We start from the raw sequence: 23,712 nt of genomic DNA, 5'->3' as shown, positions 1-23,712 counted from the left end.
AGATGAGTCATAGGAAATTTCTAAGTTGAATGGTAAAGCAAATTGGCCTTCATGGTCATGCATTTTTAAGTGGATAGTGGAGCATTCTGGTTTTAAATGGTAGAGCATTTTGGTGTTGATGGTGGAAAGTTTTTAAAGTATGGAAGAACATTTTGGTGTAGATGAAAAATTGTTTTAATGTTGTTGGAAGAATTTCTTGTAGTCAGTCACTGCTGAATTCATAAGGAATCCATAAGTTCAACCAACTCATTAGCAACAAAAAATGGATTGAAAGCATTTACTACATAAGTGGACAGTTTTTTTTTCTAATTTCAAACTTACTTTGTTGTTATGTCAATATACTTGGTATATCTGTTAACTTTAACTTCTGTGTTGTTATATGTCAATGAACCTGTGGAATAAATACAAATATCAAACTTAAGTCATTTTCTTTTAATGTGAAAATAAGACAAATTACAACATAAGTTTTTTTTTACAAAATAAAATTAAATGTTGACTATATTTAAAATACTTATTTTTCAAATAAATTAGTTTGTTTCCATTATGGTTGACAGAGCCTCAGTGGCCAAGAAGTTCTACTACTGTAATCACTAGCCAGTCAACACTGAGGTTGTGTGCTGGAACCCTGCTCATGCTGGTGCACTCGACTACAATCTTAATTGAATAGGATTCATTGTTTTTCTCCGGGCTTTCCGGCTTATTCCGCCCATCAAAACTGACCATAACGAAATAGCCAATAAGTGGCACTTAAAAATGACATTAAAACACCAACAATCAATCAATCAATTATAGTTGACAAAGCTTATAAAAGAATACCTTTCATTTTCTTTATCCAAGATGCTTTAATGTCCTGTTCAAACTTAGCCTTCTGCTTGTATCCCATCTCTTTAGATAGATAAAATGAGAAAGCCAATTTTGTTCTCATTAATTCTGTTTCTGTTACATTGGCAACTTCATACTGTTCCTTTCTTAGATTGACAATGCCCTTGACCTTCTGTTTTAAAACGTCATGGTCAATTCCAGTATGTGTCATAGACTCCACCACTGTGTGGTTCTTTTTAAGGAAATACATCACTCTCCAATAAGATTTTCTGTAAATAGATCACATGCAAATATTAGAATAAATAATATCTTCTCTAATATTCATCAAATTAATCTAAGGGTGACTGGGGAATAGAAATATGGTCACTTGGTCTTCTCCCGACTGGCAGTGAAATGATTGCTGAAGTGGGGCGTCCGTTTGGCCATGTGGGATGTATCAAGTTTGCAGTCACGTCCAGTCAGAATGGGGGGCGCTAAATCCGATGTCTCGTGTAGAGAGTGTCACGCTCTTTGCATGTTAAGAACCCTTGCAACAACTCTTAGAGGGGTCCATAGGTGGCCTGTTGCAAGGCAAAATTTCTGTCCCTATCCAATATACCCTTATTTTCCAGTGGCAGTCCAAATTTCCCCGACCATCATCCCAGATGGCCTCTGTTGTGACAAGACCTACCTATTGTATTTATTGTGAACTTGTTCTCGTCCAGAATACGCATGAAATATTTGCCACTGGACGTTAAGCAACCAACAATCAATCAATCAATAATCTATCTTATAGCCATAAAAATCATTCAAATGTTTACAAAAGGTTAATAATTTTTTTAATTCCTATCAGAAGATTTAAGTTAATATTGCTTTTTTTATAACTTGCAAAATGTACCTTTAATCATGCTTTATGGGCTTAATTTATTGTTGAAGGCCTTACAGTGACCTATAGCTATTATATGGTCTCTTATGGAGAGTTGTCTCATTGGCAATCATGCCACATCTTCTTTTTTTATACTTTAAGTATGTGTAGTTGGATGTTAACTATTAACATAAATACTATTAACACAAATTGTGTATGATTGGTTGAATAATGTTCCGTTAATCCTCAAACTTTATGAAAGTTGTAAGAAAACTTACTTTTAAATGTTCAGTATAGGCAAGATCTGTCAGCTTTATTGCATAGACCTTTGTATTTTTCTTATATTGAAACTTGTTCATATTTTCATTATTTTCTTTAACTCCAGCTAATAAATACCTACCCATTCTTATCAACAAACTCTTCAATGTTTTCTTTCGATATATTGGCTATGGAAAGACAACCACATAAGGAATATTCTGAAAAAATAAAATAGCCTAAATATGTAAGTTTATCAGCAATTTGTATATTTTTTGGTTGATCTTAATCTATGCTAAGATTATGGACAGGACTAGATACTTGAAAATATTTGGCAATGACGTCACAAATCAGTGCAGCAATGTTGCCTGTTCACGTCCATCCAATCAATTCATTAATAACATGCATGAGACTTCATTTATACAACCGAAAAAAAAATCATGTTTTGTACGCAAGTAGTTTTGTTAACCAATTCATATTTATTTCATATTCAGTCCAAATCATTAACTTTAATAAAAGATGACAATGCTGGAAATGGAATGCTATAGTCACCAGTCTTATGCAAGACAACTTTCTTACCAATTGCACTTTTCATTGATTTATGACACAACCTGTTATGAACACAATTTTTTATTAATTTACAAGATTGTTCCGATCAAAGATATATATCGTACCTTTACTAGATGAGTTCCAAGTTTCTAACAGTGCTGTCTGTATAGCTGTGAGAGATGTTTCTGACACTTTACCAGTGAAAAAGACAGAGAATCTATTTCTGTAGTTATATATCATGGATCTATCGGTCTTAACAATCTGGTATTTTTGTCCACGTGGTCCAGTGATGTTTAATCTGGATATCAACTGGTTAATGTCTAAACCAGGCACAGAAGTAGCTGGCACAAACTGACCATTCACTTTTACAAAATATACAAGCTTCCATACTCTTTCCCTGTAAAAGTCACATTAGTCAATATTAACATGATACATAAATGCCTGACCAAAGATAAAGCTTTTGGTTGATATATTAGTCTAATAGAATCATATAGCAGTTTACAAACTTTTCCTCAATTGTACTGATAACTTCCCCATGTTTGTTTTTCAATATATTTTTGTATGTAAAAAAAGTACAATAAGTTAAACCAACGTACAGTAAGCTACCATGATCTACTCAATAAATTCTGATCATATTATTTTGCATTTCCAGACATCACAACAATCAATCTTGCTTCTTGTCCATTGATCACCTACTACAATTAATTTATGAATTTTATATAGAATTACTAAAAGTAAAATGTTGAAAGCAAAGCAGTGCAATTTTAACTTTTTTGTTTTCTTTGTTATGTTGACAATGCTGAGTTGCTATAAGTACTTTGCATTCAAAAATATATATTTGAAGTACTGTAAACCTATTTATTTTCATGGATACCGTTTGCTTTTGGCCCTTTCTAGACTACTTTCGATCAATTGAATTGTTTTCAAGATTTTCTTATTTTCTTGCTGAATTTATATACTAAGATCCAAGTTTTATATATTCACGACGATTTCAATTCATTTTTTTTACTCATGAAAGGGGTGAAAATAAATGGCTCAGAAAAATAAATTGTTTTGCAGTATTAGTCATGTGTTTTTCATAGAGAAAACACCACTATAAAGGAAGGAACATGAATAGAAATGCATTGCGAAATATTGTGATGAATAAGGAGCATAATATTACTGAAAATTATATTTACGAAAAGATAATATTATAGGGTTATTGCATGAATATTGGGGAACAATGTCCCGAGTAGAATTTTATATTGCAGGAGCTTGCGAGTGCAATATATGTTCTACGAGGGACAATATTCCCCAATATTCATGCAATAACCCTTTTATTGTATAGCAATGTAATATTTGAAAGTAAAAATTGGTTTAAACTAAGATTTTGTTGTTGATGACGTCATGAATTTTGAAGATTTATTGCACTAGCGCAATATTGGAATTTATTGCACGCTAACTTTTGGTTACTTTCTGTGGGAAATATTATATTGCTATGCAATAAACGTATTTTTCATACCCTGTAGATGTAATATATTCTTCCTGTCTTTTAACTTCTACTGATACAGTTGTAACTGTTTGTTCTGTGACAGTCTTGTTTACCACAAATACTAAAAAAAAAAATCAAATATTTATGATAGAATTGTGTTTATTAATATTAAAAGTATTTTATGTAATATAAAAAATCTGTTATATTTACTTATATGTGCCCTGAGGTGTTTATTTATTTAACGACAGAACAAATAACAGTAGGCCAGGGAACACAGTTATTGTCCTTTGATTTTTGTCCATGAATAAAGTCCCTAGTGTGGACAGTGTGTTACTTGCCATTTTTTTATACTCCTTCCTAATTTATTTCTTCATGTGTTATGCCTCAAATAGCAAGAAGGGGAACGAAATTACACTAAAGAATTTGGGTTATGAATTCTAAAGTAAAGTATTGATTAGCTGAAGCTGTAAAAGGTTTAAAATTAGCATTTTGGAAGCTGTCAAAACATTGCACTAGCCCCTTAGCATAAAATTTTCCATATTTTGAGTTCAAGCTTATGAAGTTTTCTATAATTTAGAAATAATTTGTCCCAATAGTAGTACAAAACACTGTAAAATATTATTGAGAAAGAGCAGGTGAGATTTTCTAAATTTTCATTTATTGTCTAAAAGAATTGTACTACAAAATAACTGTGTTCTCAGACCAGTATAAACACTGCCTGCTACACATAAACACAAGATAACAAAAATACTCAAATTGTAGAAAGCACCGCAAATATTCCTTTACAAAGCGATCATGTTTTTAAAATACTAAGAAACTTACCTTTACATGTAGTTGCTTTTAGCTTGGACTGTATGGTATTCAGGGCATCAAAATTGTCCACAGTGAATACATTATTGTTATCAGAGGCAATAACTTTCAACTCATTGGTTTGAATTCCTTTACCAATACCAATAGCAAACACTTGAATGCCAGCTTGATGAAGTTTACTTGCCTCCAATTTTGTTTTATTAAAATCCCTCGATTTGCCGTCAGTCATGACTATAACAATGTTAGCTGCATTATTTCGATCACCAGCAGATTTTGTAAATGAATTATGACCAACCCATTGCAATGCAACATCAGTGTAGGTACCACCAGAGTTATATGAAACGTTTCTTATTGCTTCCACTAAATTCATCTTTACCAAGTATTCATTCATATTAAACTTATTATAAACCATTTTAGAAAATGTTGTTACACCAATCTGAATATTGTCAGGTCCAATTGTAAAAGATTCTGCAAACTTTGCTACAAATTCTTTTTGTTTCTTAAAATTTGCACTTCCAACACTTCCGGATGCATCTAAAAGAAACTGTACATCTGCTGGAACCTCATTACAAACTGAAACAAATACAATATCATTCGTTAATATTTCAGTCAATAGCTAATTGAGATACTGAGATTCAATGTTATTTGTTGTATACAAGTTTTCATTGCTAAACAACAAATTGAAATGTTTATCAAACAAAAATTACTTGAATTAAATATAAAGGTTGAAAAATCTCAACAGCATTACAGAAGGTGTGCACAGCATATTTCTTTATTTCAGGGATTAGTGTTTTATATTTTTATAGTCCATGATTCTGATTGTCCTTAAAGATCAAACATATGAGTTGAAATTCCTTAACACTGCAAGTTTAAATATATCTCACATTTTCCTAACTTCTAAGTCATTTGCTCTGGTGGAGAGTTTTCTCAATTGCAATCATACCAATTCTTCTATATTTACAAAGTATGCATATGTCATCCATATTAAAGTTTATATAGTAACTTTGCATTATTTAGAAATCTTATCATAAAATGAATTATTTCTAAATCTGCACACAAGTTTTAAAAAGTCAATGGATACAAAATAGGTTTTTAAAATCACCTGTGTTTTCTTCAATTAGATGTAATTTTTCTTCCACCATTTGTTTCAGGAGTAAACTCATTTTCTTGGTAGACTCTGATCCAAATCTATGATTGACAATCACAGAAGACGTCCATTTATATGGTAAGAATGACTTGTCAATCTGGTCTACTTTGTTTAACACTCTATATATCCCTCTAGGTCCTGTGATGCCATGGAATATTGTGGTGTTTAATCTGACTGATGTCCTGGAATCTACCACTTTTCCTTCTTTCTTCACAAAGTAAACTAATCTCCACACAGAATGGCTGCAAAAATAACACAATATTTTATGTCACTTATATAATTGAAAAACATAAAAAATCAAAGAGCAGATTGCTCTGAGGGATACGATTGCCATTGTTTCATTGACACATGTATGCATGTAGCTGGATAATATTATTTTCAAAACTAATTCAAATGACAAACAGACATGTAAAATAGTTTTAAAATAGCCAAACCCGGATAAAAGTGTATGAACAATGTAATTAGGTCTATTGTGTTTTATTTTTGTACTATCAATACCAAGTTTACTTTCCACAGCAGTCACTGACTGACTCAGAGTGAGAGATGTCAGAGAAGGTATTTTATTTCACTCATTGGTTATTATATTTTTTTAAGTGTCTGTTAGCGATGCGCCGACGTATAGTCATCAATGTGCTGATGGATCGTCGTATGATGTAGATGTAGATTTCAATTCGTATCTTATCACCTTTTTTCCTACCTTAATTCTAGGAGGAACCCCATTCCTAACTCTTTAAATATTTAATTTCCTTTGGGTCAGTCATCGTGGCTCCTTTCCGTACACATTTATCGGTTAAAATTGCATTCGTTTTTAATATAATACGACGTTTATTGACAGAACGAGCTAATACTCAGCGTCTTGTTTATATTCAGAATTCACCGAAGTTACTGCCAGAAGGGAGACAACTCGAAACGATAATATGGAAGTCTCCATTTCGCCTGAAGGGGTGTTCTATGATGTGGAATATATTTATTTTAATCTAAATGATGCATATGATTTAAAATTATGCAACAACAATAACCCTCAATAGCAGACATACATAGAAAAGATCCCATGAGTCATAAATTAATTAATTGAGTGGGGAATCCAGAGCAACCATTCAATCTAAAAACCCTTAAAGTCAAGAAAACTGTACTCATGCGCATAATTTCCAAATCAAACACTGGGGCAAGATATATTAAATGCTTATCAAACGACCTAGATGGTTCTCAATTTCTTTATGGAAGTACAATCTCAAATATCAGTTTCATAACGGTAACATATAAGAAAAACTCCACTTCAGTTGTTATATGACAAAAATAGATTTATCGGTATTCAGAGAACTCTCGCATTTTATCAAAACTGGCAATTCCCTCTGACGTGTTTCTAAATTTATAACTACACTAAATATAAATACTGCTTAATTCTGATTTTCCGTGTTGTTAAAAACACGCATCGAAGTCAAGGGAATTATCAAACATGAAGATTATGAAAAGAACATTATAGGAAAGTTGATTAAGTTCAATCCCTTTTTTGTTTTTACCTTTTAAAGCAAGACAATCATAAGAATCTGAGATGTTCCTTAATGTTTAGAATAAAACGTTTGACGTGAGGGAAATTGCTCTGAGCCACCAGTATAAGTCTACAGATTGCTTGAAAGCAATCGTATCCCAAAAAATCAAACATTTTCTTCAAAAGCTATTTTTTGACCCTGAAGAATCTTCTCTGCTAGTTTTGTAACATTCCAGGAGAATCGGATGTCTTAAAAAATAAATCACAGACTGATTCCAATAAGGGAATATAGGATTGATATGTCTTGCTTCCATGACTTTAGTCAGAGGCATGACAAATAAGTAGAGAATATATTGAAGATCCAGTCAAGTATAGGGTTTCTAATACTTCTCCCTTCCGATTTTATATCAAATATATATTTGTTATATTGTAATTTGTGTCTTCCTTTACTTACATCATTGATAACATACATAATATAAAAAGTCTTACCCATCAACTTTATCCACCAGTTCTTCTTGTGTCATATGGTCAATAGTAACATTCATTCCTGAAATTCATAAATAAAGATTGTTCATCATAACTATCTAATATCTTCTCTAACCTCAGCTACATTGATGTGTAATACGGAGGTCAAGGTGTTCAAATTCTTGCATGGACCTAAAAACGTCACTAACCTTATGCATCAACTGAAAAAAGATTATTTCTAACTTAGATAAGGGGCAGCGCAGTAGAAAGGGATTTTATCAAACATTCACTAAAAAATTAAGCATTTTTTACTGGATCCCTATAAAAGTAATGAGTCCCTGTAAAAGTAAATTACAAATTTCCACAAAAAAAATAAAAAGGTCCTATCCTCAATTCCCACAAAAATAAAAGGCCTAATGATGATGTTCTGCAAAATGTCCATCTGCACCGTTTTACCTAAACTCAATAAACTAAAGACATTTGTGCATACAGTGGAAGTAAAGGTGACCTTCGTAACTAAGCTGATGTATTAACTAACGAAATGAACATTCCTCTATGTTTCTTTGTTTCAAGCTGATATATTAACGTGGTTGCTTGATATATTCATCTATTACACATTAAAGGTAATTCCATACAAAATCATAATTTAAAATTGAATCTGAATGTTATTGTCTTTAAGCTTTGATTTTTTTCCCCTTTTCTCTAAACAAATGAATATTTTTCAAAAAGTAAATTTACAAATTGTTGTGAAACAAATACTTTACCTTTTGTTTTCCAGGCCTGAATAATTCTTTTCTTGAACTCCTCATATGAGTTATGTGTAACTTTACTGGATAGATACACAGAAAAGTGACTGTTGTATTCAATATTAGATGTAGATGGTTTCACTAATATCAGTGAGGCCCCAAGGGTGGATGTCACATTCTTAAAAGCTGCCACTAAAGATGTGTGTGAAAGCTCAGGTAAAGGTATATTTACAGGTACACTGTTGTTCATGTTTATCACATACTCCCAACTCCAGATTTTCTCTCTAAAATAAATATATAAATGAAAATTAATATTTCAGGAACATAACAGTATTGTAAAATGACACAATAGTATGAAACAAGAGTACTGTAAGTTCAGAAATTATAACGAAGTTTTTATAAATGCGAATAAAGGGATTGGGTGAGTATCGCCATAATATTTGAACTCGCATTCTGACAACTGAAACATAGACTGGTATGCAAAACAATGATATACTACCTAAGATACATCCTTTCACCAAGTCATATGATTATATGTCACTTATACACATGTATAATCTCTGTAAAACTCAAAAGGAATTCTTCAACGATATCTGATCTCAGATGGAAATTTAATATATCAGTGTAGAATAAATGCAGCTCAGATTGACTTTTTTCTCATGTGCAGCTAAACACTCCCTGGTGGGTTTTCACAATTTCTTTGTTAATATAATGAAATTTTATGTGACTGTCATACAAGTGAGAAGTTTAGCTAGGTTCAATAAAACATTTTCTACATAAGAAAATGCCTGTACCAAGTCAGGAAGAATATGACAGTTGTTATCTATTTGTTTGATGTGTTTTATCTTTTGATTTTGCCATTTAATTAGGGACTTTCCGTTTTGAATTTTCTTCTGAGATGACACTTATATTTTTACATTATTATAAGTATCAAATTAGTCAAATGCATGAAAAAATCTTTTGGTTTTCACTTCACTTACCATCAATTACCAATGACTTACCCTGTTTCTGTAACCATAGGTCTCTGTCTGATAAATTTTATATCTATATTGTCTAGTCCAATTCCTGCAAAAACAGGTGCTCATTTAAGTTCAATTTATTCAGTATAAACAAGCATGGGTATGAAAGCAATTAGAGTGAGACAAAGTACATATGCAATTATTTTTGTTTTCAGGCTTATGGATTTCCTCATTAGTAGAATTGCATATTGCATTAAATGTTCTCATACCACATACTTCTCAAAATCTTCGTGTAGGATTTAAATAAAATTGAGAATGGAAATGGGGAATATGTCAAAGAGACAACAACCCAACCAAAGAGCAGATAACAGCCAAAGGCCACCAATGGGTTTTCAATACAGCGAGAAAATCCCATATCTGTCATAGGAAATAAGTACATCAATGTTATATACATGCACTTTGGTTTTAAACAACTTCATTTCCACCTGTATAACATTGTTTATTCTTTTCAAAGTCCAATGTTATCAATTTACATATCAAGAATTTCAAGGTTAAAAAAATAGAAGTTGTTACTAATGCAAAAAGTGTTACCTTTCAATTTAGCAGTCCATGAAGTTTTCAATTTTTTGGCAACCATCTTAAAGTCAGTTGTGGCCACAAATGATTTAAAGTATAAATGATGAAGACTGCTGGTAGATATGTAACTTTTAAGATCTACTGTACTATAAGGGACACCTGTCACAGAGGTAAAGTTGAGGTGTGAAGAAAGATGGGAATTAGTTAGACTTAAAGAAGTCCACTTGTCAGTCTTAGTTCCATTTACAGACAAAGTATACAGCAGTTTCCATGACGATTTCCTACAAAAGAAGCCATAATCTTACTAAAATTGCAAATTTTTTTTTTTATTAGAGACAATATTTATTTCTAACCATACACAAAATCTTGTCTCATTAACCAGCATTTCAGTAATTTAAATGTAAACAAAAATATAGATCTGCTAAAATATCATAACTGTAAATTCTAGTGAAGGTATTTCAAAACAAGTCAAAATTTTAAATTAATTTCTTTAATTTGATGATGTTGAAAAAAATAAGCAATGCTTATCTAGGTTTACAAATAAAAATTATAAACCATCACACAACATAGGAAATTACTTTTAGCAAAAGCAACCTATATAGCAAGATGTCTGAATAATTGTCAAAATGATACTTCTATAACTTAAAAAAAAAAAAAAATTACTTGTGTTGGTTAACTGCATCAGAACTGCTGATTATTCTCAGCATGACATAATATGTGACAATTTTCTAAATATATCCTCATGATCAGAATAAATCCAAAGTTTCATTTGTAAGAGAGCAATCATCAACAACATATGATCACTATTTTGACTCAACATGTTGATAAAGGATAATTCTTCACTCAGCTTTGTTTTGAGTATTCTTTTTCATCAAAACATATTTTTACAGCCTCTGCACTCATGTGATAGCATGTACTGTGGATTCATTTCTATCGTCATGTGGGTACCAATTTTCATTTTCCTTGATATTTGCTTTCGTGGTTTTGCAAAAGTATGCATACATTTCTATATAACATTTGAAATTTGTGGTTCCCATGTAACCAAGAAATCCCCAAAAAATTGGTATCCATTGAATAATAATGAATCAACAGTATAATTTAATTTGAGGGGTTGTTTTTTCACTTTTCAGCCAAAACTACTATCTTTAATCCTTACCCTGTTGTTTTATCTACCAGTTCTTCTTGTCCTGTAATGTCTACTGTTACTGTGGAAGGATCTACCCCTGTAAAACAGCATATTACAAAGTTTAAAGTATGTATAAAAGAAGAATAATCAAATTCTACAATATGTATGAATAACAAGAATATTTTTTCAAACTTCTATTCCTTGCAAACATCCAAGTACATCCTGTTTTCAGTTACTGGTTTTTTTTTCTAATATTTACACAGGTAAAAATCCTGAACACTTATTACCAAAATATTAATATGAATTTCTTTACTTTTCTGAAAATGCTTTCCTCAAATAACAGTTTAAAGGTTAAAATGTGATCAAAATGGAAGATGGGTTCAAAGAGACAAATGGATTGTGGACATCATACTAACAAGGGAGAACTGTTTCTATTCAAATGTAATAATCATCCCCTATAATAGAGATCATAATTTTTCATTGAAATGCAATCTGAGTGCAACAAGACATATTGATTGCAGACAAATATACTAACCAGGATGTTCTGTGCACCAGGCAGTAATGACAGCACCTTTCATTTTATCATGATCAGTAGTTGATACTTTGTGGTTTAAGTTGAAGGAGAAGATATGGGTAGCATCTATTGTGTGTCTCCCAGTCTTTAGTTTATAAGATTTCCCATTGGTAGAATTAAAATTTAACATTGCTTCAAACTCTGTTGTGTTGAGTGCTGGTGGGTTTACTGTTTTACCATCTACTGTAAGAATGAAAGGGAGCCTCCAAGTTTTCTCTCTAAAAATATGTATAAAAAATAATAACTTTCTACAAATTTGTCATTATATTTATGCATTTATTCAAAGCTTTCGATTTTCTTCTTTTTCTTTCACCATTTTATTTTCTTGTTAAAATCACAGTTGTCAAATAGTTTTATAAGCTTTATAATGCATAGGAGAATCATGTCATTTTTAATACCACTTTTTGTAGTACCAATGATAAAAGTGTTTATCATAAAGATCACTTGTTGAGTAAAAAGCTATACACAGTAAAACATCCCTTACCCAATTAAACATCCATTACTCAAGTGAAACATCAATTACCCAGTAAAACAGCACTTACCCAGTTAAGCACCAATTACCCTGTAAACCATTAATTACCTAATTAAACATCGTTTGCCCAATTAAACATCAATATCCCAGTTAAACATCAGTTACCCAATTAAACATCAATTACCCAATTAAACATCAATTTTCCAGTTAAACATCAATTTCCCAGTTAAACATCAATTACCCAGTTAAACATCAATTTCCCAGTTGAACATCAATTTCCCAGCTAAACATCAATTTCCCAGCTAAACATCAATTACCCAGTTAAACACCGATTACCAAGTACAATATCACTTACCAAATTAAACATCTATTACCCAATTAAACATCAAGTACCCAATTAAACATCGATTACCCAGTTAAACGTCAATTACCCAATAAAACATCAATTACCCAATTAAACATCAATATCCCAGTTAAACATCAATTACCCAGTTAAACATCAATTACCCAGTTAAAAACATCAATTACTCAATTAACCATCATCAACCCAGTTAAATATTAATTACTATTAAACATCACTTTACCAGTTATAAATATTACTCACCCAGTTGAAGTATAATATTCCTTTGTTTTATTTAATCCTTCAATATGAATTTTCTGCCCTGAAATTGTAAAGAAAAGAAGTAATTCTCAATTGGTTTTTCAACACAGACAGACCATGAGAAGAATAATTTATCATATCATAAAACAGCTAAAATCAGTTATATATTCAAAAACAAGTTTGCCAAAACACTATTCGGGTCTACATAAGATCGTAAAATCTAACATACCTTTGTAATGCTGTTTGTAATATTCAATCAGTGCGCTGTAAAACTTGGTATAATCCGTTGGTTGAATCCATGACCCTACATATAATCCCCCAAGGTAACTATAATGGAAGTATTTCTGCCAGTCTGTCCAGCCCCAGGAGAAGTGATACTTGTGTCCGTGTACATTGGTCATGTTTAAATTAAATGTAGACCAGTTGATTGGTTTGATGCTTGACGGCTTAATGGTCTTCTTATTTTTCAACACTTGGTAATTTATCTTCCAAACAATCTCCCTGCAATAAAAATGTAGTTTTCTTTCAGCATTAATCTAAGATAAAAGCTATGATAAAGTCTGTTTCTGGCCCCTGAAATTTCAAAATTATGATATAATGATTTAAAACTATGACTTCTGAATTTTTGAAGTTTTTCCTGTACATATCCTGTGTCCCAATGCTTATGGTATTACTCCCACAGTAATCACTGTTTGTTTAATGATGTTGCTACACAGAGGGTAATAAATCCATAGCATATTTTTAAAACAGGGGGCGGCAAGATTAACTAGAGGCTCTTAAGAGCCTGTGTCGCTCACCTTGGTCTATGTGCATATTAAAGAAAGGACACAGATGGATTAATGACAAAATTGTGTTTTGGTAATGGTGATGTGTTTGTACATCTTACTTTACTGAACATTCTTGCTTCTTACAATTATCTCTATCTATAATGAACTTGGACCATTAGTTACTGTCTCCGAGGAAGATATTTTCTTAAAATTTACAAACATTTACAAAATTTATGAAAATTGTTAAAAATTGACTATATAGGGTGAAAAAGGGGAACATTCAGAATTTAACCAAATTTGCTTTATTTCACAGATTTTAAAGAAATTAACTCAAATATGAAGTTTTATAAATATTTAATGAAGATTGATAGAATCCTGGGCCTTAAATATGATGACTCAGCATAAATTCACAGTTTACAGTATGCATAGTTGACTTAAAGTCCTGGATACAAAATTAATTCATAATATTTGCATATTTGTAAGTTTAATTGTTAAGACCTGCTTATATTTACTCTTCACAGTCATTGAAACTCATAGATCCTTCCTGAATATTATTTATGGGGTATTTGTTTACATACTGGTTCCCAGTTATGCTCTCTGTGTTCCATCTCACAGAGACATAACTTGGGAATGTTACCAGTAAATAAACATGTGCATATTGTTTTCATTGAAATCTGTGGTAACCTTTCATTCGAGGTAGGGGTAGTTAAGAAAATTAGTGTTAGTTTAAACTCTGAGTTCAGGGCATATAAACGTTGAAAATATGCCGCACATTCCTATATTTTGACCTTTGAAAAAAATTGTGGTGCAAATGAACTTTCAATTCTAGGATAAGATTTTTTTCAAAACTTCATAGTAAAAGTGGTACAGTTTTAGCCATAAAAGGAGTTCCTATGGGAAATTGCATTGTCAATATTTACAGAAATGCAACCTATAAAGGGCAATAACTCCTTAAAGGGTCAACTGACCATTTTGGTCATGTTGACTTATTAGTAGATCTTACTTTGCAGAACAATATTGCTGTTTACAGTTTATCTCTATCTAAAATAATATTCAAGATAATAACCAATAAAGGGCTGCGCTTTAGCGCATGATACGCCCGTTGCTCTTTTAACTTGTCTTTTATGCTTTAAATGAATTTATATGATCAACTAGAAATATATATACAAATCAAAAGGGATGTTACATTAATATATTCACCAAAGTTTCATAAAATCCCCCTTTTTTAAGTATAAAAATTCATTACTTAAGAAAACGTAAAACCTAAAATTTATAAAAATGGAAAGGGAGCTTATGTCAATAGATATAAACAATTTATCAAAGTTGCATAAAATTTTGTTAAAGTGTTTGTTATTGTCCCAAAATTGGAAAATCCCCCCTTTTTTAAGCATAAAAATTCATAACACGGAAATGTAAAATCTGAAATTTATAAAAATTGAAAGGGAGCTTACATCAATAGATATAAACAATTCACCAAAGTTTCATGGACATTGGTGAAAGCCTTTTTGAGTTAGTGTCCGAAGTGTTGAAAATCCCTCTTTTTTTATGAATAAAGCCCCATAAATCCAAAACTTAAAATCTGAAATTTATAAAAATTGAAAGGGAGCTTACATCAATAGATATAAACAATTCACCAAAGTTTCATGTACATTGGTGAAAGCCTTTTTGAATTAATGTCCGAAGTGTTGAAACCCCCCCTTTTTTATGAATAGAGCCCCATAAATCCAAAACTTAAAATCTGAAATTAAAAAAAAACGAAAGGGAGCTTACGTCAATAGATATAAACAATTCACTTAAGTTTCATGGAAATTGGTGAAAGTGTTTTTGAGTTATTGTCCGAAGTGTTGACGACGGACGGACGGACAACGGTATACCATAATACGTCCCGTCTAAAAGACGACGGGCGTATAAAAACAGCAAAATTTCCTTAAAAATTACCAATTCAGGGGCAGCAACCCAACAACCGGTTGTCCGATTCATCTGAAAATTTCAGGGCAGATAGATCTTGACTTGTTAAACAATTTTACCCCCATCTCAGATTTGCTCTAAATGCTTTGGTTTCAGAGTTATAAGCCAAAATCTACATTTTACTCCTATGTTCTATTTTTAGCCATGGCGGCCATCTTGGTTGGTTGGCTGGGTCAACGGACACATCTTTTAAACTAGATACCCCAATGATGATTGTGGCCAAGTTTGGTTAAATTTGACCCAGTAGTTTCAGAGGAGAAGATTTTTGTAAAAGTTAACGACGCCGGACAACGAGGGACACCGGACGCCAAGTGATGAGAAAAGCTCACTTGGCCTTTTGGGCCAGGTGAGCTAAAAATTAAAAAGAAAGGGTTTTACCATTTTATCAGAACGTATAGAGATTTGAAAGTATACTTGCAATTGGTTGTTAGTTTGAATTCAGTATTCTTTCTTGGTAATGAGCATAAACTTTTTTCAAACATGTTTCTTTTATTGTTATTTCAGTTAAAAAAAACTCAATGTAACAATGGTGTGATTACATTACCAGGACTTCTTTTAGAAAATAATTTTGACTTATTTTTCTTTTATCAATAACAGCAACTCCCTGCTTTTCTAAATAATAGAAAAGATGAATCTTACCCTTTACTGTTCACAACTTGTTCTTGAGATGTTATTTTTACCGATACACATCTGCATGTCTTGTATTCTGAAAAATAGGCATTAAAAAAGTCAATTACTGTAAACCAAATAATTTTTGCAAGTGATAAATTTATAGAAAAATTTGGCGAATACAATCATCATACATATGTGAAATTTGGATTTTTCCTCGTTGTCTACGTCAAACAATTTTGAAAATCACAAAACTTAATTGCGACAAAATGGGTTAGAAAGGGCTTGACTTGAAATAAAGTACCCGCAAAAATAAATTGGTTTACATGAAACAATTATCAACTAATAATATACTATACAGCAGCAAAATTAAAAGGTATAATGGCTGAACAAGATACATTTTATTTCAGGAATTCTCTCAGATAAAAAATTGCTCAAATTTCATTTAGCTTAAATGTGAAATCTATAAAAGTTGTCTTGTTCAATATCACAGAACTTATCATTAGCCATTACCTACCGACATTTTTCTCTACAAACTTGGTAATTAACTCCCTTTCCACTTTGGTTATATCTTTCTTAGACAATTTGTAGTTAGAGTAGAATGACATCAGGTTGACAAACAGTTTGGTATCGATGTTTGTTAGGAACTTAAATGATTTCTGTGAACTGATGTCAATCGTCGCTGGATCAATACGAGGCCATGTGGTAGAGTGAACCAAGCGGCCATTGATGCGGATAAAGTAGTTCAGTTCCCACATTGTTTTCCTGTAATAAAAAGAAGTGAACTCAGATCAATTGATTAAACAACATGAACAACATGTGATATGTGTTGGAAAGTATTCACTTTACTAAACTATAAAGATGATACCATTCTCAATTGTATTGCCGTAATTGTTATATTGTCAAAACTATAGCCAAAGTTCTACAATGGAAATGACTTTCAGATATGTGAGGAATACAGCCAATTGTACCCCTCTCAATTCTGAGTTAAAACAACTGCTTATTTAAGTATGTGAGGCATTCAGCTAGCTATGCTGCTTTTAACCTATGAACTAGCTAACCAAAACATACAAATATCAAATGCTTGGTCTAATTTAAAATTATCATGTCATGATGAGTTACCAAACCTTTCTGGAACACACTTAAAAATAATTTACAGAGCAGCCCCATTTGAATAATACATTGAATTTGATCCCTACATCATACTTACCCTGTAATATCAGTAACAAGTCGCTGATGGACTGTGTCAATCTGTAAACACTTGCAATTTTCAGAAACTGAAAAATTAAAACAAATATCTAACATCATAAAATTCTTTTTTTTTTTAAATATGCATGTAAGAAATGTGGAATTATATTTTTATAAACAATTTAACACACACAAAAATGGAGCAAAACACAAGTTTTCAGACTTCTTCAAGACAGATGCTTTTGATATATATGTACAGAAATAGTATTCTTATATGCTAAATCTTTTGTTAGTTTCATCAATATCCATCTAGATGTTAATGAGTTGTGATTGTGATACATTATTATTGCAAATTGCAAAATTGAAGTAAGTATAATTTCTTCCCTTTAACATGTGGAATCATTTTCCTGTTTGCACATCCTCAGTTTAGTGTTCCACATCTGTATAATTTCACCAATATTATTTCTGTCCTGTTTGCAACTTATTATCCCATAAACATGTAGCAATATTAAAGGAATTATTTCAAATTATCTCCCCTTAAACATGAAGAATAGAGAAAATATTTCCTTAATTACTAAATCTGTGTATGCAAGGAAGTATAAAAACATAGCAATACAAAACATCTAGACCCAACAGAGCTCAAAAAGCAAGTGTCAAGGGTCAATGATGAATGTAAACTAGTACTCATCTTTTAGTACAATTAGTCTTGAACTATTAGTTTAGGTTAAAGGAGGTAGCACCCTAATGATTTTTTTACAAGAAACATTGTAATACACTTTATTGCTAATCCAGGCTGACCCGGCCCTTTGAACTTTTGACGCATACAACAATCACTTTTCCATTGTGGCGTCAGATATTTTGTTTTATGACGTCAAAATTTTACAGGAACCTGTGTGATATCCAGAAATGGCGGACAAATAGCGATAAGGTGTATTTGAAAGCAAGTTTACCTATTCCTTTAAAATACCAGACTTTGCGTAAAGCTTCTTTTAGATAATTGATATTGCTTGTTACTGGGTAGTCAGTGTAGAGATGAAAGCCATATGAAAACTTCCACATAGTAACAGGCCTGTGAACAACAACCTCATACAATCCTCGATATTGATTGGTCCATTTAAACATATCCTTGGTTACAGATATTTTATGGTAACGTCTAGAATCTATAACACTGCCATGTTCCATCACAAAGTATACAAGATTCCAGTAGAAGTTTCTGAAAAGAAAGATTCACAAATTACTACTGGAAATTCAAGATGTGAATACTAAAGTATAGATGTTTTTTTTTATAGCAGACATTGTTTTGAAAATATCATTTACAACAGACTAAACTTATGTAATCAATATTTGCTACTATGCTTTACTAATATAACTTTCAACTCTATATTCTCAGGGATTCAAAATGGTTTTTACTTAAAAGTATTCTTCAGTTATTATCATAATTCTGGTAGCTGTAAATTTGAATATAATAACAAAATATAATTTTACCCAGAAATGTCCACATATTTCTCCTGCTCTGTTATTGTAATAGAAATACTAGTGCTATCTTTACATCCTGCAATGTAAGAAATAAAAATAAAATAAAATGGACACTTTTAATTCATTAGACATATTTATTTGAAGTAAATTGAGTAGTTGGGATACATGAGTATATACATCAAAGTAACAGGGATTTAAAGTTATATCACAGCCCATACTGCTAAATTTCATATCAACACCTGCTTCAACAATACATTTTTATACTAGCTAGGAGTTTCCATATTTTTAAATAATTTTCTCACTATTAAATTTCTTGTTTTTGGGATTAAGAGGCGAGTCCTTTTTCCCTGTCAATATCCAAAGAATGTAATTCACTCTATACTTTTGATAGAACAATTTTCTCTGCTAACAGTTTGAATAGGAAGAAAGCATTCTTAAAATAAATATATATAATTAAATGTCTGCTTTTTTCCTATGGGTCTTGTATCACCAATGTTATTTCAACTGATCAGGCGGAGCTTACGTTTTAATTTGCATAAGGACTGTCTATTTGAAGATGTGTGTGATAAGGATGATTGCCGTTATAATTGTTATTGAAATCTAATCATTATCAGTGTCACCAATCATTATATAAAACAATTGAGTGTATGATATTGGATGAACAACTTGACACTTCATTGATGAGTTTATCCCAAAACTCCTATCTATAGATGGACTGGTCTTAAATATGCTAACTTCTAAAATCCCACCCAGTCAAGTGAAATAAATCTAGTAATAATTTTCAGGTAAACATCTTAGATATTTCAATTTTCATGATTTAATCACATTTAAAGAAGAAGTGTTTCAGTCATTAGAGATTGTTTTTAGGAATAACAAGTAACCATTTCGATAAAAAAACATGAATTAAAGTTAAAACCTATGTATAACAATTAGTGTTACAAAATTTAATCTTAGTTAACTATACCTAGATGTTTGCACCATATCACTCTGAGATCAGCTTCAATCCGTTTCCAGTCAAACACTGACACCTCTCTTGATAGCAGCATATTAAAATGATGATTTTTATACAGGATCCTCTGTGATCTGGCTTCAGTATAAAGTTTATACTCCAATCCATTCAAACCAGTCCATGGTAACGTCTGGTACAATAACAACTCGGTTATTGGTTTGGAAAACTCTGATTTAATTACTACTGTTCTGTTTCCATTAGTTACATCAGTGTCAGTCAAGAAAAATACCACTCGCCATGCTTCTCTGAAAAAAAAGAACATTCATGATCTTGTGCTTAGCTCAGTCATTTCAAAAAAATGTACATTTTTCGGTTATTGTCTATTATCCGTTTAATTTGTTTGTTTTTCATCATTTTTCTGTTTAACATTATACGTTACACATATTGCAAGATAGTAAGTGCAAATATTAGTGTGCAGAAATTTTATTTATTTTTTTATAAATGTTGAAGTATGAAAATTTGCCAATTTCCATGTGTTCATATTTGCTATCTTACTTTTTCATTTAAATAATCTGTAATTAAAATAGCTTTTGCATGATCAAAAGGATGATTTTTTTATTCAGTAACATCATAACTTTAAGAAAAATAACTTTCCATGGTTAAAATCATGAACACAAATATTCCTCAGTAACTAGAATATCTGTTCGTGAATATTTGTCCTTCCTGTTACTATTTACTTGTTTACGAAAAAAAAATAGTTTCTCCCTTCAAAAACGGAAGTCTTTTAGTGTGACGTCATAGACGTTGATCCAGGACATAACGGCAGCGTGAAGATTTAAAAGGGAAAACGTTTGGCTATCAAATTCGAAAGATCGGTAAGTACTGATTTATGCGTACCTTTTTATTATGTCTTTAATGTTACCTATTATTTTATAATTTTTAATTGCAATATACTAATAAAACGTGTTATCGTAACGTATGCATGGTCCGGAAGTATAAAAACACTGCATCAGTTATGAGGGAGCGACTATTTTATAATAGATTCGGGTTATGCTATAATTTTTCCATCCTGTTACTGTCCTTCCTGTTACCAAGAAAATAGTAACAGGAAGGACACAAATGGTAACAGGAAGGACAAAAAAGTTAAAAGATAAACATTCTTTGTAAAAAAAAGTCAAAATGCTGCTTAAAATGATCCTCAATAATTATTTTACAGTTAACACTTTAGATTTTTATAAATATACGGTACATTATGTTATGAAATGTACGTTCATATCGAAATATTGTTTGGACAAAATATGTGTTTCCTTGATTGGTAACAGGATGGACAAAACTGGTAACAGGATAGACATTTATATATGATAATGTACAGGAAAATAAAACAATGACCTGCGATTTAAACTTGTAAAATTCATTCGAAACTTGCAATATGTAGGCTCCATTGATGTCTTATCATTTTCAACTATAAATGAAAGTTCAGTCGCCGATATTACCGTACAACCATTAAGCGTGTCATATTAAATTTGCATTGGTTTTTTTCAATAATCTTTTGATATACTTCATCGTTTGTGATAAAGTCTTAGATATTTATTCTAGTATATGAACTTAAATTGTTACATATTTATTCTTGGTCAATGGTTTTTGCTCTGCTTTGTAACTTCTTTATTTTTAACCTCAGATTTAACCAATATTGCTTCAGTGTGATATTTTGTAATAAAATATAATAACCAATTTTGTATTTCTTTCTTGTAGTCATGGTACTATCTCAGGCCGAGAAACAGCGTCGTTACAGGCTTAAAAGAGATACTGACCCTTCTAGACGTGAACAATATTTAAGAAATGAAAGAGAAAGATACAAGATGCTCAAGGGTGTAGGGAAGAAAAAAAATAGAGATGAAATGACTAAACGAGAACTTCGTTCCAAGAGAAAATATTGGAAAAATTACAAAAGGGATCTACGAAAGAGACAAACCAATATGAAGAATATTTTAACACCCCCTGGATCCCCTCATACTAACGATGAACAAGCTGTTCAAGAAGAGGGCGTACCAGTTGCCTTACAAGAAAATGTTCCAGGACCGTCGAGACAGAATATTGCAAGCAAGAGGAAAAGAAAAAGAGAAAAAGCTAAAGTTTACAGAAAAAACAAATTACTGATAAGAAAACTTGAAGAGTCAAACAGAAGAGTGCAAATGTACAGAATGAGGTTAAAGAGAGAAAAAAATAAGATGAATTTGATAGAAAATAAAAAACTAGAAACACCACGAAGCAGGACAAAACGGCTGTTTAAACATGCATCAAGGAACTTTAAGTCTGTTCGAAAAACTTTAGACTTTCACCATGTTCTTATTAATGAAATGCAAAACAGCTGTGAGAAAAATAGATCGATGAAGAAGTCAATCTTGGAAATTCTCAGGGGCAAGTTATTCCGAAAGTATAAACTGACGAAGTTTGCCCATAGCCAAATTCAAGTGACAAACCAAAGTAAAAGGAAAAGAAAGTCAAAACAAACAATATCAGCCAACCTTAGAGGAACAGTAAAGGCCTTTTTCGAGAGAGATGACAATTCCAGAATTACCACTGATAAAAAGAAGACAAAAACTGTGAATAAAATAAAAAAACAAATTAGATTCCTGAACGACACACTTTCGAATCTTTTTGTCAAATTTAAAGCAGAAAACAATGATAAGATAGGCTTTATAACTTTCTGGACACTAAAGCCTTACTGGATTAGAAAAGCAACAGAAAAAGAAAGAGAAACTTGCCTTTGTAAATGTTGCGAAAACGTAGGATTGATTGCAGATTGTCTTAAGAAAGCAAAAATTGTTGAGACTGCAAACTTAGAAAGTTTAGTTAAAGAAACAGTATGTTCCATGGATAATCTTGATTGTATGTATGGTAATTGTCTAGACTGTAAGCAATCGACTGTCAAACTAACAGTAGAGGACAAGAATGATGAAGTAACCTGGTCTCAATGGCAAACTAAAAAGATCAAAAAGACCTTCAAAGGTGGGGACGAAAAAGAATTGAGCGTCACGGTGAAGGAAAAAGAAAGTGCTTCTATCGAAAAGGCAACAGAAAAACTTCATGAGTTATTAAGACCCTCGTACAGTCGCCATCTGTTCAATATCAAAAATCAGTATAAACATTACAAAACTCTCAAAGAAACTTTAAGTCAAACTGAATGTTTGATTCATGTAGACTTCTCAGAGAACTACTCTTGCAAGATGTCAAAGGAAATTCAGTCGATGCATTTTGGAGCATCATTACCACAAATTTCCCTTCATACTGGCTACTATGTTACAAAAGATATGGATACTATCCGTTCATTTTGTGGAGTGTCAGATTCCCTCAGACATGACCCTCAAAGTATATGGGCATACATGCTACCTATTTTAAATGAAATCAAAGATCTGTATCCATTTGTAGAGTACTTGCATTTTTACAGCGATGGACCTACAAGTCAGTACAGACAGAAAATTAATTTCTATCTTCTTTCAACCATGCCATTTGAGCTTGGGTTTACTGGTGCTTGCTGGAACTTCCACGAAGCAGGACATGGGAAGGGAATACCAGATGGCATAGGAGGATCGATTAAACGATCAGCAGATAGACAAGTTAGCTTTGGAGCAGATATATTGACAGCAGATGCATTTATCAAGTCGATTGAGACTGGTACAAAAATCAAGCTTTACGAAGTTAAGGAGCCTGACGTTTTAGAAGTAGACAAAAGAATTCCTATACCATTGAAAACTATTCCAGGTACGATGAAAATACACCAAATCTTCACCGAATCAGAGAGAAAGCTAAGGTATAGAGGCATAAGCTGCATTGATGTTCATTGCTCTG

The 23,712-nt window shown here is 31.8% G+C and overlaps 1 protein-coding gene across 1 annotated transcript in view; it reads right to left on the bottom strand.

Moving 5' to 3' along the window:
* LOC139523929 (uncharacterized) overlaps positions 1-23,712 on the bottom strand; it is a 94,329-nt gene that overhangs the window by 32,424 nt on the left and 38,193 nt on the right. Inside the window, exons 20-40 of the mRNA XM_071318358.1 lie at positions 19,879-20,168; positions 18,924-18,990; positions 18,389-18,651; positions 17,461-17,527; positions 16,768-17,015; positions 16,281-16,347; positions 13,136-13,407; positions 12,910-12,967; positions 11,795-12,051; positions 11,290-11,356; positions 10,149-10,414; positions 9,600-9,663; positions 8,617-8,882; positions 7,877-7,934; positions 5,854-6,140; positions 4,764-5,324; positions 3,972-4,062; positions 2,596-2,867; positions 2,067-2,142; positions 817-1,091; positions 322-391 (exon numbers count right to left, since the gene is read on the bottom strand). Coding sequence (XP_071174459.1) covers positions 322-391; positions 817-1,091; positions 2,067-2,142; positions 2,596-2,867; positions 3,972-4,062; positions 4,764-5,324; positions 5,854-6,140; positions 7,877-7,934; positions 8,617-8,882; positions 9,600-9,663; positions 10,149-10,414; positions 11,290-11,356; positions 11,795-12,051; positions 12,910-12,967; positions 13,136-13,407; positions 16,281-16,347; positions 16,768-17,015; positions 17,461-17,527; positions 18,389-18,651; positions 18,924-18,990; positions 19,879-20,168 — 3,942 coding nt within the window. The remainder of the gene's footprint in view (positions 1-321; positions 392-816; positions 1,092-2,066; positions 2,143-2,595; positions 2,868-3,971; positions 4,063-4,763; positions 5,325-5,853; positions 6,141-7,876; positions 7,935-8,616; positions 8,883-9,599; positions 9,664-10,148; positions 10,415-11,289; positions 11,357-11,794; positions 12,052-12,909; positions 12,968-13,135; positions 13,408-16,280; positions 16,348-16,767; positions 17,016-17,460; positions 17,528-18,388; positions 18,652-18,923; positions 18,991-19,878; positions 20,169-23,712) is intronic.

The sequence above is a fragment of the Mytilus edulis genome, chromosome 1, assembly GCF_963676685.1.
Source record: "Mytilus edulis chromosome 1, xbMytEdul2.2, whole genome shotgun sequence".
Taxonomy (NCBI): Eukaryota; Metazoa; Mollusca; class Bivalvia; order Mytilida; family Mytilidae; genus Mytilus; species Mytilus edulis.
This window is presented reverse-complemented; position numbering and strand designations above follow the sequence as displayed.